Raw genomic sequence first — 13,683 nt, forward strand, 5'->3', positions numbered from 1 at the left:
AAAAAAAAAACACCACTTAAAAAATCCGGTGGCCTGTACCCCCCGGCTGTCGTCTGTCAGCAGACACAGGCAGGTCTCCAGAAAAAGCAAACTTGAGGAGGATGAGTAGGAACATGCGAAAGAACGCAGTCCTGCGGCTGCCGAATAGAGTCAGTGAACGCGGCCCCTGCCCTCCCCGAAGCCTGGCACACCCAGCTGTCCCCGGATTGGGTGGAGGTGATTCCCTTTAAGGAAGTGGCCGAGGGTGAGGGAGAGGGAGAGGGCGGGCCCCTGAGACACCAGCACACTCCAGGCCTCTCCGGAGATGGGCCCTGACCAGCAGACATTCCTGGCATAGCAGCCCCTGTCCTTGGCCAGCTGGGCGGCCCAAGGTGTTCCGTTGGCATTAGGCCCAGGTGCCACCAGGGGGCGCCAGCAGGGAGCCCGGGCTTGGTGGTTTGGCCCTCAGCCAGGGGTGGTGGGGATCGAGTGTCGGACCTGTGTGGACAGGGCACGGCGTTGCAGTCTGTGTAGTACGGATACACAGCGTACACATTCCCCAAAGCTAATCAGTGGTGGCGGTGCCCTCGGGGCCGCAGGGAGTGGGATGGAGTCAGCGAGGGGCACAAGGGCTTCTGTCGTCCGTCGTTTTAATTTTAAGCCGAGTGGTGATATGTGGGGGTCCTTTGCCACTGCTGTCTATTGGGAAACCAATGTGAGCCACGGAGTAATTGCAAATCTCCAAGAAGGTGCATTTTTAAACAATTAAGAAGAGTCCCGGCTGGTGTGGCTGTGTTGGTTGGGCTTCGTTCCACACACCGAAAGGTCACTGGTTCAGTTCCAGTCGGGGCACGTTGCCTGGGTTGTGGGCTGGATCCCTGACAGGAGGAATGCAGGAGGCAGCCAATCAATGTTTCTCTCTCGTTGATGTTTCTGTCTCCCTCTCCCTTCCTCTCTCTCTAAAAATCAACAAAAACATATTTAAAAGTAAAAAAGTAAGGTGAAATTAAGTTTAGTAATATTTTTCTAAAAATATGTTTTTATTTATTTCAGAGAGGAAGAGACAGGGAAAGAGAGAGACAGAAACATCAATGGTGAGAGAGCCCCGTCCTTGGCCAGCTGGGCGGCCCAAGGTGTTCCGTTGGCATTAGGCCCAGGTGCCACCAGGGGGCGCCAGCAGGGAGCCCGGGCTTGGGTGGTTTGGCCCTCAGCCAGGGGTGGAGGGGATCCAGTGTCTGGGACCCGTGTGGACAGGGCACGGCGTTGCAGTCTGTGTAGTACGGATACACAGCGTACACATTCCCCAAAGCTAATCCGTGGTGGCGGTTCCCTCGGGTCGCAGGGAGTGGGATGGGGCTTCTGTCGTCCGTCGTTTTAATTTTAAGCCGAGTGGTGATATGCGGGGGTCCTTTGCCACTGCTGTCTATTGGGAAACCAATGTGAGCCACGGAGTAATTGCAAATCTCCAAGAAGGTGCATTTTTAAACAAGTAAGAAGAGTCCCGGCTGGTGTGGCTGTGTTGGTTGGGCTTCGTTCCACACACCGAAAGGTCACTGGTTCAGTTCCAGTCGGGGCACGTTGCCTGGGTTGTGGGCTGGATCCCTGACAGGAGGAATGCAGGAGGCAGCCAATCAATGTTTCTCTCTCGTTGATGTTTCTGTCTCCCTCTCCCTTCCTCTCTCTCTAAAAATCAACAAAAACATATTTAAAAGTAAAAAAGTAAGGTGAAATTAAGTTTAGTAATATTTTTCTAAAAATATGTTTTTATTTATTTCAGAGAGGAAGAGACAGGGAAAGAGAGAGACAGAAACATCAATGGTGAGAGAATTATGGATCGGCTGCCTCCTGCACACCCCCCAATGGGGACCGTGCCTGCAAGCCTGCAACCCGGGCATGTGCCCTGACTGGGAATCGAACCATGACCTTCTGGTTCATAGGTCGACACTCAACCACGGAGCCACGCCAGTTGGGCAGTAATATATTTTTTAATCCAATATGTCCAAAATGTAATTTCAACATGTAATCAATATAGAAACTATTTATGGCTTTAACCGGTTTGGCTCAGTGGATAGAGCGTCGGCCTGCGGACTCAAGGGTCCCAGATTCGATTCCGGTCAAGGGCATGTACCTTGGTTGCAGGCACATCCCCAGTAGGGGGTGTGGAAAAAAAAAATGTGCAGGAGGCAGCCAATTGATGTTTCTAACTCTCTATCCCTCTCCCTTCCTCTCTGTAAAAAATCAATAAAATATATTTAAAAAAAAACCTCTGAGTTACTACCCATTTTTTGAGTTACTTCAGAATTCAGCATGTGTTTTTCATTTACGCTGCATCTGAGGCTGGCTCCATTATTTTTTTTTATTGATTTTAGAGAGAGGAAGGGAGAGAGAGAAACATCAATCAGTTTTCTCCTCCATGTGGCCCGACCGGGGATCAAACCTGTGACCTGGATGTGTGCCCTGACCAGGAATTGAGCCTGCTACCTTTTGGTGTACAGGATGAAGTCACACCTTGCCTTTTGCCCCCATAAATGCAGCACAGCTTCCCATGAAGCTGAGATTGGATGCAATGACATCGACTAGCGAGAAGACCAGATCGCTCTAGGTCAGCGGTTTTCAACCTGTGGGTCGCGACCCCTTTGGCGGTTGAACGACCCTTTCACAAGGGTCGCCTAAGACCATCCTGCATATCAGATATTTACATGACGATTCATAACAGTAGCAACATGACAGTTTTACAGTTATGAAGTAGCAACGAAAATAATTTTATGGTTGGGTCACAACATGAGGAACTGTATTTAAAGGGCCAGAAGGTTGAGAACCACTGCTCTAGGTGATAGCACAGCTGGGAACAGGGATCAGCGCTGAGGAGGAAAGAAGCTATTGCCCCCTCCCCCGCCCCCGTACAGACACTGTGTTGAGGGGCTTCTTGCTTGGTCTGTCCTAACGAGTTATCAGACTGATGATGGTGACAGAATGCCTGAGGTGGTGGGCTGAGGATCGTATCAGTAGTGACAGGAAGAGTTAAACACAGTCAAACGCTGTATTTGCTCAGTAAATTTTAGGTGTTATCCTTAAAAAGAATGATCAAGCCCTAACCGGTTTGGCTCAGTGGGTAGAGCATCGGCCTGCGGACTGAAAGGTCCCAGGTTCAATTCTGGTCAAGGGCATGTACCTTGGTTCTGGGGCACATCCCAGTAAGAGGTGTGCAGGAGGCAGCTGATTGATGTTTCTCTTTCATCGATGTTTCTAACTCTCTCCCTTCCTCTCTGTAACAACAACAAAAAAAGAATGATCAAGGTGATGCTTGGGTTGAAGTGAGAAAATGCTTGCGATTTCCATTCTCCCAGCCCCCCCCACCCCTCACCCCCCCGCAGGGACTCAGAGACCCTCAGTGGCGCCCTGGGCTGCGTAGAATGTGATGGGGAATTGGTAGTGGTTGAGCTGGCCCAGGACCTCTGAGCCCCGGAGGAGCACACAGACAGAGAGGGACAGGGCAAGGCACAGGGTGAGCTGCGCTTCCTAGACTTTGGGGTGAGTCCCACCTGTCACCCCTTCCTGTCCTCCCAGGTGTGGATGTGGAGGCAGCCAAACGAGCCGAGGAGGAATTGCTACTTCACGACACAAGGTGCTGGCTGAACGGAGGTGCCATGCCTGAGGCCCGGCACCCCCGCACGGGAGCCTCTGCTCTGCATGTGGCGGCTGCTAAGGGCTACATCGAAGTGATGAGGTGAGCTGGGCCGGCAGGGACCCTCCCTTTCCCCTGCTCTTTCTCTGGGGCCAGTCTGTCTCTTCTTGTTGTCTTAGACCTTCCTGTGAATTTTGTCCATTCCCATCTTTTCTTCATTTATGTCCTTAAGGCTATGCATTTGCCTCTAAATACAGCCTTAGCTGCATCCATAAGTCTTGATGTATAGACCTTTCATCGTCATCCTGTTTAAAACATTTTCCAACGTGTAATTTTTATTCTTTGACACATGGATTATTTAGAAGTATGTTCTTAATTTCCAAGCATATGGAATTTTCTTTCATTACTCATGTCCTGATTTAATTGCCCTGTGGTCAGGGAATGGGGTTCTGTATGATTCCAGATTTCTTGAATTTGTTGAAGTCTTGCTTTACTTTATTCTCCAGTGTGAGAAAGGTGGGAAAGAATTGCGTTGCCAGGCACAGTGTTGTATGTAGGTTACTGGGTCAGCGTCGTAGTCGTGCTATTTAAATCTGTGTCCTCAGTGGTTTATTTCTCCTCCTGCTTATTCTGTCAGTTATTGGAAGAGGTGTGATAGAACTCCCAGGCTGTGGATTTTGCACGTCCCTCCTGTGGCTCTATCCATTTCTGTTACGTATTTCGAGGCACGGTTGTTTGGGGCGTGTAGAGATTACATTGTTACGGTGCACACTCCCTTTCTGCCACTCACCTCTATCCTGTCCATTTTGGCTGCCCCGCCCCCTTCTGTTGGAGTAGCTGGTTCCAGTTCTTACTCTCAGGCTCCCCGCGCTCTCTCTAACACCCCCGCCCCCGTTGTGACTTATGCTTTATTTTTAGTGTGAAAATGGAGTTAAGATGAACCCTTTCCTCTCTGTTCCCCTCCGTGTGCAATCTCCAGGCAGGTTTTCCAGCGAGGTGCTGAAGACGACCCCTCAGCTCCAGGCTGGTGTCCCAGCTGCCCTGTCCCTGCTCCAGCAAAAGTCCTGGGTCTGACGCTCAGGGCTGCCTGGGCACCTTCCCGTCCCAGAGCCGGTCCCCGGGGCAAGGCCAGGCCCTGTTAGAAGGGACGCTGAGAACACCAGCAGGCAGAGGGCAGCAGGGCAGGACCCAGGCGGGCCCCCTGGGGGAAAGAGCAAGCACCCAGCAGGGCTGGGGCTGAGGGCGCCTGGGGCAGGCGTGTGACGGTGTCAGCAGGCCGTGGAGCACGTTTTGTTTAACAAGGTTCCATAGAAGTGATCTCGTTACCTCACGTCTGCTCTTCTCACTGACGCCAGTTCTCCGCCGAGCTGAGTGTGCAGAATCGCCCTGGACTTGTAGCCCTGCCTCCCCCTGCATCGCGTGGTCTCAGGGTGACTGTCACCCGGAGAAGAACGTTAAGCGGGTTTCTCAGCCTGGCACTGGTGGCGTCTGGGCCAGATCACCCTCTGCCGTGGGGCTGTCCTCTGCGCTGTGGGGTCAGCAGCATCCCTGGCGCCCACCCCTGATGCTGCCGGCACCCCCCCCTCAGTGTGGCAGCCAGAGTCGGCTCAGACACCAGCTGTCCCTGGGGGCGGGTGGCCCTGGCTGGGACCCGGTGCTCAGAGCTGCTGGGGTCCCAGGACATTGTGCCTCCACCCCCAGCTGCAGGGACCAGAGGCCACCTGCGGGCCAGGGGAGAGGTCATGGCTGCTGGCAGAGGGGTCATTTGTGGGAGGGGCTTGGGACAGCCCTGTACCCCCTGGTCCGGGATGCGTCCAGCACTGTCGCAGCTGGTGCTGCCACCACAGCCTTTGTCCTGGTCCTTGACCCCGAGCCCCTCTGACCCCCAGCCTCTCTGACCCCCAGGCTGCTCCTCCAGGCTGGCTATGACCCAGAGCTCCGGGATGGGGACGGCTGGACCCCCCTGCACGCGGCAGCCCACTGGGGCGTGGAGGACGCCTGCCGCCTGCTGGCGGAGCACGGTGGGGGCATGGACTCGCTGACCCATGCGGTGAGGCCCTAGCCCCCCCCCCCCCTTTTGGGACTGGCGTGGGGGTGAGGAGGCCCCCACACCTTCATCTGCCCCTTCTCCCCTCCCCCACAGGGGCAGCGGCCCTGTGACCTGGCTGATGAGGAGGTGCTGAGCCTGTTGGAGGAGCTGGCCCAGAAGCAGGAGGACGTGAGTCTCGGCCCCGCCCCTCCCGTCAGCTCTGGTCCTGACCCCAGGGCAGTCTCGTTCCCACTGGTGACCGAGACCCAGCGGAGGGCGCGAGGAGGGCTCCGTTGGGCAGTCGCAGGAGGTGGGGCCTGAGGATGCGCACGGGTATTCGCCCGCATGCAGGCTGGGCCTCGCGACCCCCAGGGTCCCTCCAACTAGCACCAGGGGGGGTCCTTGTTTCTGGAAAAACGGGGAGTGAAGAGTGAACGGTGTGGGCTCCGGCTCTGGTGGATTTCTGTGGGAGCGTGTGTCCGGGTCCTGGGAGGGGGGGAGAGTTGGAGCAGGTCTCCCCTGGAGGGTAGGGACACCCCTCGGGATGAGACCAGAGGCTGGAAGCGGGAGGCCCCGGGGAACAGGGCGCCTGTGGGTGCACACGGTGCATGTGCGATGGGACCCAGGTGCCCGGGGCAGCTGCTCGGCCATCTGAGCCCTCCCTGCGCCCGGAGCTGAGCTCCCTGTGCAGCACCTGGGAAGCCGTGACCACAGCTGTGCGGGTGGCCTTCCATGTTGGGGATGTGGGACCCAGGAGGGACCCCCCCTCCCAACAGCCCCCTTTTCCCTGCAGCTGCGGAACCAGAAGGCCGCCTCCCAGAGCCGGGTCCCGGAGCCCCAGGTGCCCTCCAGCAGCAAACACCGCAGGTACCAGGGCGTCTCCCTGGGGGCAGGGCTGGAGGCGCCCAGGGCTTGGACCCTGACACCCTCCCCTCCCCACCAGGAGCTCCGTGTGTCGTCTGAGCAGCCGAGAGAAGATCTCCCTCCAGGACTTGTCCAAGGAGCGCCGGCCTGGGGGCGCAGGGGGACCCCCCATCCGGGATGATGACGACGAGCGAGAGGAAGGCCCCACAGGTGAGCAGCTGGGGGCCTGGACTCGGGTCTGAGGGTCTGGGGAGGAGGGCCTGGTTCTCACAGGCAGTGGGCATATTCTTTTTTATTTTTAAAATGTTTTTGTTGATTTTTAAAGAGAGTAGAAGGGAACGGGAGAGAAAGAAGCATTGATGTGAGAGTGAATCATTGATTGGCTGCCTCCTGCTCACTCCCTGTGTGGGGGATCGAGCCCACAACCTGGGCATGTGCCCTGACCAGGAACCAAACTGGTGACTTCTTGGTTCATGGATCGATGCTCAACCATTGAGCCACACTGGCCGGTGCTGCTGGCATATTCTTATTAAGATCTCATTTTCTTACCCAACAGAGCCGCCCCCTGCAGAAACCAGAGCCCTCAACGGAGTGTCCTCCCCGCCACCCCCCAGCCCTAAAGGCCCCTCAGTGAGTCTGGAGGCCCTGGAGGCCCTGCATGCAGAGGGGAGGGGAGGGGAGGGAAGGGGAGGGGCTCCCATGAATCCTGTGCATCTCTTGTCTGGGTAGATGGGGTGAAGACTACAGTTCCCAGAATCCTCTAGTACAGCTGACTATCTGCTGCACCTGCTCCAGGGGCTGATGGGAATTGTAGTTTGCTGTGGTCCTTCGGGGGGAATATTTGAAATGTCTGGGAAGAGGGACCCCTCCTCCATCACTGAGACCTTTCTCTGACCCCAGACCTCTGAGGAGGTCCCCTTCTCCAGGCGCTTTGGCCTCCAGAAGACGGGGAGCTCTGGTGCCCTGGGCCCTGCAGACAGACAGGGGGCGGAGGGTGCCCCTGGGGCTGGGCTGCAGCGCTCAGCTTCCTCCTCGCTGCTGGAAGGGACCGCCACTCAGGTGAGTGGGGCGAGAGGCAGGGGGCCCGGCCCTGCGAGTCAAAGCTGCTGGTCAAAGAGAATACGCCCTCCTTCCCTCTCTCCGCAGGCCAAGGAGCCCCGTCTTGCCAGAATTACCCCCACTCCCTCCCGGAAGGTGCCAGAGCCCTCTGCCCCGTGAGTACCCGGGGCCTGGGCCCTGCTGAGGTGGGGGCAGGTCTGGCTTCCAGCCTTGTTGGTGTGACCCTGCGCAAGGACTGCTCTCCGCAGTCTGCTCCCTGCTCCCGCCACGTGAAAGCTCACAGTGAAGCGTGTCAGGCCACAGTGCTCCGGCCTCCTGCTCCTCTCCCCTGGCTTCCACCTGTGCCGTTGCCAACACCTCCCACTCCTGCCCCAGGACCTTTGCTCTGCTCTCCCTCCCTCGGTCTGTTTCCCGTCACCTTCCCCGGGAGGCCCACCGCGGCCACCGGTCACACTGCCCTGGTGCCCGGACACGCAGGCCCTCCCGCCTCCCGTCCTTGCTCTGTTTCTTTTCTCCCACGTGCTGACCCTCCGGTGCGCCCCGAGATGGACTAATCTTTAGTCTGGGAGGTTGTGTATTTCGCATCCTTTCTGCTCAGATTGGCCTCACTGGGCAGAGGGCATTGGTTGCTCTTGCTCATTGCTGTTGGCGGGCGCCTGCCACCTAAGGCGAGCTTGAGTGATGTTTGCTGAACGAGTGAATTCACACGGGTGACGGGGCGCCAAGCCTCCTCCCTCATAACTCCCCTCCCCCTCCAGGATCCCGGAGCCTGAAGCCCCAGGGAAGCCAGCTGTCCCTGCCGCCTCCACAGCGCCCCCAGCGGACTCCCGGGACCGCCGGAGGTAAAAGGCCCGGCAGTGGTCTCCCCAGGCTCTGGAGAGAAGGGTCCTCTCCACGAATTTGCCTCCCCCAAGGGTGTCAGCCAAGGACAGGCCCAAAGGAACCCTCCCTGAGGTCAGGGCTCTTCATGCAGGTCCTACCAGATGCCTGTGCGCGACGAGGAGTCAGAATCCCAGCGGAAAGCTCGCTCTCGCCTCATGCGCCAGTCTCGGAGGTCCACACAGGTGTGGGGGGCGGGCTGGGGCCTGGGCTCCTGGGTCTGAGGGAGGAGGGCTGGGGGCCTGGATTCCTGGGTCTGAGGGAGGAGGGGCTGGGGACCTGGACTCCTGGGTCTGAGGGAGGAGGGCTGGGGGCCTGGACTCCTGGGTCTGAGGGAGGAGAGCTGGGGGCCTGGACCGAGGCCCTGACTGCCCCCTGTGCCTGCAGGGGGTGACTCTGACAGACCTGAAGGAAGCAGAGAAGGTGGCAGGGAAGGCCCCAGAGCCGGAGAAGTCATGCACACAGAGCCTGGTGAGAGGCCGCGGGGTCAGGTGACCGGGCTCGGGTGGTACAAGCAGCCCTCGTCCTCTGACCCCCTGCCCCTCTCCCACAGGACCCTTCCTGGCAGCCCCGAGTCCCTGGGGTTGAGAATTCTGATGGCCCTGCCCAGAGAGGTGAGGTCTGGTCTCTGGGAGGTCATCTGAGCCCGCCCATCCCTCCCGCTGCAGTCTGCCCTTCTTCCTGGAGTCTGGGCCCAGGGACCCTGACACAACAGAGAGGGAGTCCTGATTCTTGCCCCTCCCCCAGTAGAGGCGCCTGACGGGCAGGGACAGGGATCACAGGCCTCCAGGGAGCACCGCAGAGCTGGCAAGGAGAGGAGAGGGCCTGCGGAGGTGAGGGTGGGCGGACCTTGGCAGGGGTGGGGTGTGGGGGACGGGGCACACCCCCCTTTGGGCATCCCACTGAACCCCGCCCCGCCCACAGGGGGAGGAGGCCAAGCCCGCGAGCTGGAGCAGTGAGGGGTGGGGTCTGAGCGGAACTCGCCCTTCAGGGGGCGGGCCCTGCGCCTGGGGGTGGGGCTATGATCCTGGAGGCGGGGCTTGCGGTGAGCAGAGGACTCAGCCAGAATCCTGGCCTGCCTTCCCTCTCCCACCCCAGCACCCCCAAGGCCAGCCCTTCTCCCCGGAGGCCGCGCGCCCTCAACCCAGAACCCAAGCCCGAATCGGAGCCCGATGGCGGCGGCTTCAGGAAGGTTGGAGAGCCCCACAGTCTGCCTTACACACCTGCCCTCTGCCTGTCAGTGAGCCCCGCCTGACCCCCTGTCCCTCTCCCCGTACCCCCAGCTCTACGCAGAGCTGCGCGTTGAGAACGAGAGACTTCGCGAGGCCCTGACGGAGACCACGCTGCGGCTGGCACAGCTCAAGGTGGAGCTGGAGCGCGCCACGCAGGTGAGGGGCATGGGCCCTGCAGGCGACCCTGGCATCGCAGTGCAGAGGCTCAGGGCCTGGGAGTCCAGGAGCTGGAGTAGTGAGGGGTGGGGTCTGAGCGGAACTCGCCCTTCACGGGGCGGGCCCTGCGCCAGGGGGTGGGGCTATGATCCTGGAGGCGGGGCTTGCGGTGAGCAGAGGACTCAGCCAGAATCCTGGTCGCCTTCCCTCTCCGCTGGTTCCCCGTTCCCGGCCATGGCGGTTTGGATGTTGCTCTGACCCCTGCGCCTCCTGCCTTCCCTCTCTCTGCTGGTTCCCCGTTCACGGCCATGGCGGTTTGGATGTTGCTCTGACCCCTGCGCCTTCTCTGTCCCCACCAGAGGCAGGAGCGCTTTGCAGAGAGGCCGGCCCTCCTGGAGCTGGAGCGATTCGTGAGTGGGGCAGCTGGGGTGGGGTCAGGCCATGTCCCCAGCTCCCAGCCTCTGGAGGTCTGCGTGGAGGGGACACAGCGACCCTCTCACCTGGCCCGTGGACCTTTCCCCACCATCCTCAGCCTCCCTCTGGCCCTCCCCAGCCCCCCAGTCCCTTGCCCTCACCCTCCCCTGTTTATTGCAGGAGCGCAGGGCCCTGGAGCACAAGGCCGCTGAGCTGGAAGAGGAGCTGAAGGTGAATGCTCACGGGGCGCGGGGGGCCGTGGCTCGCCTGCCGGGGCCTCCAGCTGACCCGTCCCATCCCACAGGGCCTGTCCAACCTCCGGGCTGACAACCAGCGCCTCAAGGATGAGAACGCGGCCCTGATCCGCGTCATCAGCAAACTGTCCAAGTGACCCCGGAGGAGTTGCCCTTGCACCCGCATTTATACAGCTGCTTCTGCCACACGCACCCCTTCCCCTGTGTGAACACGAGTGACAGGGCTGCCGGGGAGTCTCTGTGAAGCCATAACCTCCCCTCGGGACCTCCAGGCTGGGAGGGGAGGACAGAGCCCCCAGGAGCCAAGGGGGCCCTCTGAGGCCAGGATGGAGCCGGGAGCTGAGCCAGGTAGGGGACCAGGGCTGCAGGCAGGACCAGGAAGGAACCGAGGACCAGGAAGTGCCAGGACCAGTAGCCAGGACCAGAGTGGCCACCCGGAGGTCCCCTCTCACGTGTGCTGCCACCAGTCACCCCTCCCGCCCCTGAGCAGGGATCCGAGAATGTGCCAAGCGTCCCGCCGGCCTGGGCCGGGCGGGCCTGTATATAGGGTCCGTGTGCAATAGGGAGGGACGTCTTCTATTTTTTGCTGCCCCCTCCCCGGCGCTGTCCGGGGCAGGGGGAGAAGGTATTTTCGAGACATAGCACAGGCACCACAAATAAAAGTCGTGAAGTTGCCACTCAGCGGCTGGGTCCCCTGCTGGAGGTGGGGCGCTGCGCCTGCCATGTGCTGTGTGTGGCAGGGTCGGGTGCTGAGGGCGGAGGTGTGTGCTCCCCGGCTGGGGAGGGCCTTCAGGAAGAGCCTGCTGGAGCAGAGGCCCAGCCGGGCTGACATGCTCACCAGCAAGTGGCTGTGAGAACAGAGTGGGGAGCTTGGGTCTTGTCATCACTGCTTTTGAAACAGCATTTAAAATGTGGGTGATTCACATAGAAAACTCTGGAACTTCTCGGAAAAAAACAGGAAGCCGCGACAGTGAGCGCTCAGTGCTGCATGGTAACAGCTGGAGCTGAGTAGGAGCCATGCTCTTCCAGGGTGGGGCAGGCATTCGTCTACCCGTATTCATTCATTCATTCATTCATTCCTGGTCATACTCTGCATGCCAGGCCCTGGCTTACCTGTTGCTGATACAGTAGTGAATGAAAAAGGCAGCGATATGAAACATCCTAGGAGAGGGGCATAAGGCACCCAGCAACAAAAGGAATGCATTTCAGGTGGTGGTGCTATGGAGAAAAGGCAGGGGCTGGTGTGTGTGCACACGCGTGTGTGCGTGTATTGTGTACAGGGTGGTCAGGGTAGGCCTCACCGAGAAGCTGGCTCAGGCAGGTACTTGAAAGCATCAGGGAATGAGCCATGTCGGTATTTGAGGGAAGAGTCCTCTGGGTGTTCAGAACGCATGTGCAAAGGCCCTGGGGTAGAAGTGTGCCGACATATTGAGGCACAAAGAAGCCCATGTGGCTGGAGGGAAGTAGTAGGGGATGGGTTTGGAGAGGTAATTAATGGCTGGCCACGTAGGGCTGTGGCCTGGGAAGGACTTGAGCTGAGGGCAGACCTACATTTGAGCAGAACAGTCTGGGGGAGGGCAGTGCGGGACAGAAACGGGAGACCAGTCCGGTTTGCTCATGTGGGTCAGCTGTCCAAGCTCCATTCCTGTCACAATCCCACCTGTCAGGACACCCTGGAGGCAAGCCCCTCCAGCGTTCCCGAACCATTCCAGTTAGCCTGGCTGCGTGGGGTTATCCAGGAGGGAAAACTGTGGGGCAAGCAGGTTTGGGGACCCACTTTCATCTCTGGTCCTCCATTAGGAATGATGGGGGCCCAGACAGGAGGGTTAAGGTCTAGACACCCATGAGGGCCAGGTTGCCCCAGGAGGAAGGAACGGCAGGAACCGGGCCTGGCAGCAGGAAGAGGGAAACAGAGAGGTCGGTCCGAGAAGCGGGTGACCCTGGCCGGCCACAGGCCATCCGTGGCTCAGGTAGGAGCTGAGCTCCATGGGGCGGGGCCAGCCGTGGCCAACGCTGCTGAACGTCCAGTCTGCACGAGGCTGGGCCACAGAAGGCCAGCCTGAGCCTGCTGGCCAGAGGGGAAGGAGCTGGTTCTCCAGGAGCCAGGAGAACTGTCACCTGGCAGGATGGCGTGGCCAGGAAGCCTGTGGCTGGGCCCCTGGCAGGAGGTGGGACGGCGCCGAGTGGATGCTGGGAAACTAAGCGGGGACGGTGTGTGTGAGAGACGGGCCTCCTGAACTGGGTGCCTGCGCTGGCCCGGGAAGGCTGAATGGGAGTTCACCAGGTGGCAGAGACTTGCTGTCGCAACAGCAGAAAAACCAGCGGTTGGAGAGGTTTCGGGAGTGTGTTTGGAGAAGGGCAGGCCCAGAATGCCACGCGTGGAAGAATGAGGAAGAGGCGAGGTTGCAGAGGTGGGTAGGGACCAAACCACTCGGGCCCTGGGATTCCAGGCTGTGGGGCTCGGAGGGCAATGGGGAGCCAGAGGAGGGTGTTGAGCAAGGGCGGGGCTGGGACACTGGGTGTTCAGAAGGGCTTTGGAGTGACCGGGGGCCGGAGGTCAGGAGGAAGCCTGGCTTGGGGCTCTGGGTAAGGAGAGGGGGACTCGGAGAAAGGAGCCGGCGAGGGTGGGGGCGTCTCCTAGACTCTAGGACCTGGATTGCTTCCCTCCCATGAAGTTACAGCCGGGTGAGGGGCAGGGTCCCGAGCGCCCCGGGAGCCGGGTAGAGAAGGGACAGCAGTTGGCACGGCCTGTGAAGAGGAGGCTGTTTATAGACTGGGCAGCACATGGCAATGAGCAGGGCTGAGCGCGCCACGAGCGCGGTCCCTGCGTGGTCTTTCCCCTGCCCCTCCCGCTCCGGCCCGTCCTCGCCCAGGACTGTCCAGCAAGGATGGTCCATTTTATCCACGGGGAATGGGAAGAGCAGGATCGGAACAGGTCCGCGGTCCGTCCTGGGGTCTGGTTCCCTCGGCGGGGGGTTCTGCATGCAGAGTCCATTCTCCCACGGGGCGCGGGGAAACCCGCCGCCCGGACACCGTTCCCGGAGGTCCGGGGAGAGTCAAATGACCTCCGTTTCCATCTCGCCTTCCACCTTCTTCTTTTGCTTCTCCATCACGGCCTCCAGCTCTGACACGTTCTCTTTATCCTGGAGGGCGGGGTGGGAGTGAGGACTCCGGCGTCCGAGTCCTGGGCGC

The 13,683-nt window shown here is 59.7% G+C and overlaps 2 protein-coding genes and 1 long non-coding RNA gene across 3 annotated transcripts in view; 2 read left to right on the forward strand and 1 right to left on the reverse strand.

Annotated features, from left to right (window-relative positions):
- LOC106725612 overlaps positions 1–2,416 on the reverse strand; it is a 4,701-nt gene extending 2,285 nt beyond the window's left edge. The window contains exons 1-2 of the long non-coding RNA XR_001361538.1: positions 2,405–2,416; positions 1,867–1,883 (exon numbers count right to left, since the gene is read on the reverse strand). This is a non-coding gene — a long non-coding RNA (uncharacterized LOC106725612). The remainder of the gene's footprint in view (positions 1–1,866; positions 1,884–2,404) is intronic.
- The window catches only part of PPP1R12C (protein phosphatase 1, regulatory subunit 12C), a 16,357-nt gene extending 5,185 nt beyond the window's left edge, over positions 1–11,172 (forward strand). The window contains exons 4-22 of the mRNA XM_014537336.1: positions 3,547–3,706; positions 5,510–5,654; positions 5,748–5,822; positions 6,427–6,500; positions 6,577–6,707; positions 7,054–7,127; positions 7,398–7,556; positions 7,644–7,711; positions 8,315–8,398; positions 8,530–8,620; positions 8,823–8,906; positions 8,989–9,049; positions 9,183–9,268; positions 9,360–9,397; positions 9,534–9,627; positions 9,719–9,823; positions 10,183–10,233; positions 10,418–10,468; positions 10,542–11,172. Of these exons, the coding sequence (XP_014392822.1) occupies positions 3,547–3,706; positions 5,510–5,654; positions 5,748–5,822; positions 6,427–6,500; positions 6,577–6,707; positions 7,054–7,127; positions 7,398–7,556; positions 7,644–7,711; positions 8,315–8,398; positions 8,530–8,620; positions 8,823–8,906; positions 8,989–9,049; positions 9,183–9,268; positions 9,360–9,397; positions 9,534–9,627; positions 9,719–9,823; positions 10,183–10,233; positions 10,418–10,468; positions 10,542–10,628 (1,718 nt within the window). The 3' untranslated portion in view covers positions 10,629–11,172. The remainder of the gene's footprint in view (positions 1–3,546; positions 3,707–5,509; positions 5,655–5,747; positions 5,823–6,426; positions 6,501–6,576; positions 6,708–7,053; positions 7,128–7,397; positions 7,557–7,643; positions 7,712–8,314; positions 8,399–8,529; positions 8,621–8,822; positions 8,907–8,988; positions 9,050–9,182; positions 9,269–9,359; positions 9,398–9,533; positions 9,628–9,718; positions 9,824–10,182; positions 10,234–10,417; positions 10,469–10,541) is intronic.
- Positions 11,173–13,215: 2,043 nt separating this feature from the next.
- The window catches only part of LOC106725610, a 1,066-nt gene continuing 598 nt past the window's right edge, over positions 13,216–13,683 (forward strand). Inside the window, exon 1 of the mRNA XM_014537326.1 lies at positions 13,216–13,636. Within this exon, the coding sequence (XP_014392812.1) occupies positions 13,276–13,636 (361 nt within the window). The 5' untranslated portion in view covers positions 13,216–13,275. The remainder of the gene's footprint in view (positions 13,637–13,683) is intronic.

The sequence above is a fragment of the Myotis brandtii genome, unplaced genomic scaffold, assembly GCF_000412655.1.
Source record: "Myotis brandtii unplaced genomic scaffold, ASM41265v1 scaffold1763, whole genome shotgun sequence".
Lineage (NCBI taxonomy): Eukaryota > Metazoa > Chordata > Mammalia > Chiroptera > Vespertilionidae > Myotis > Myotis brandtii.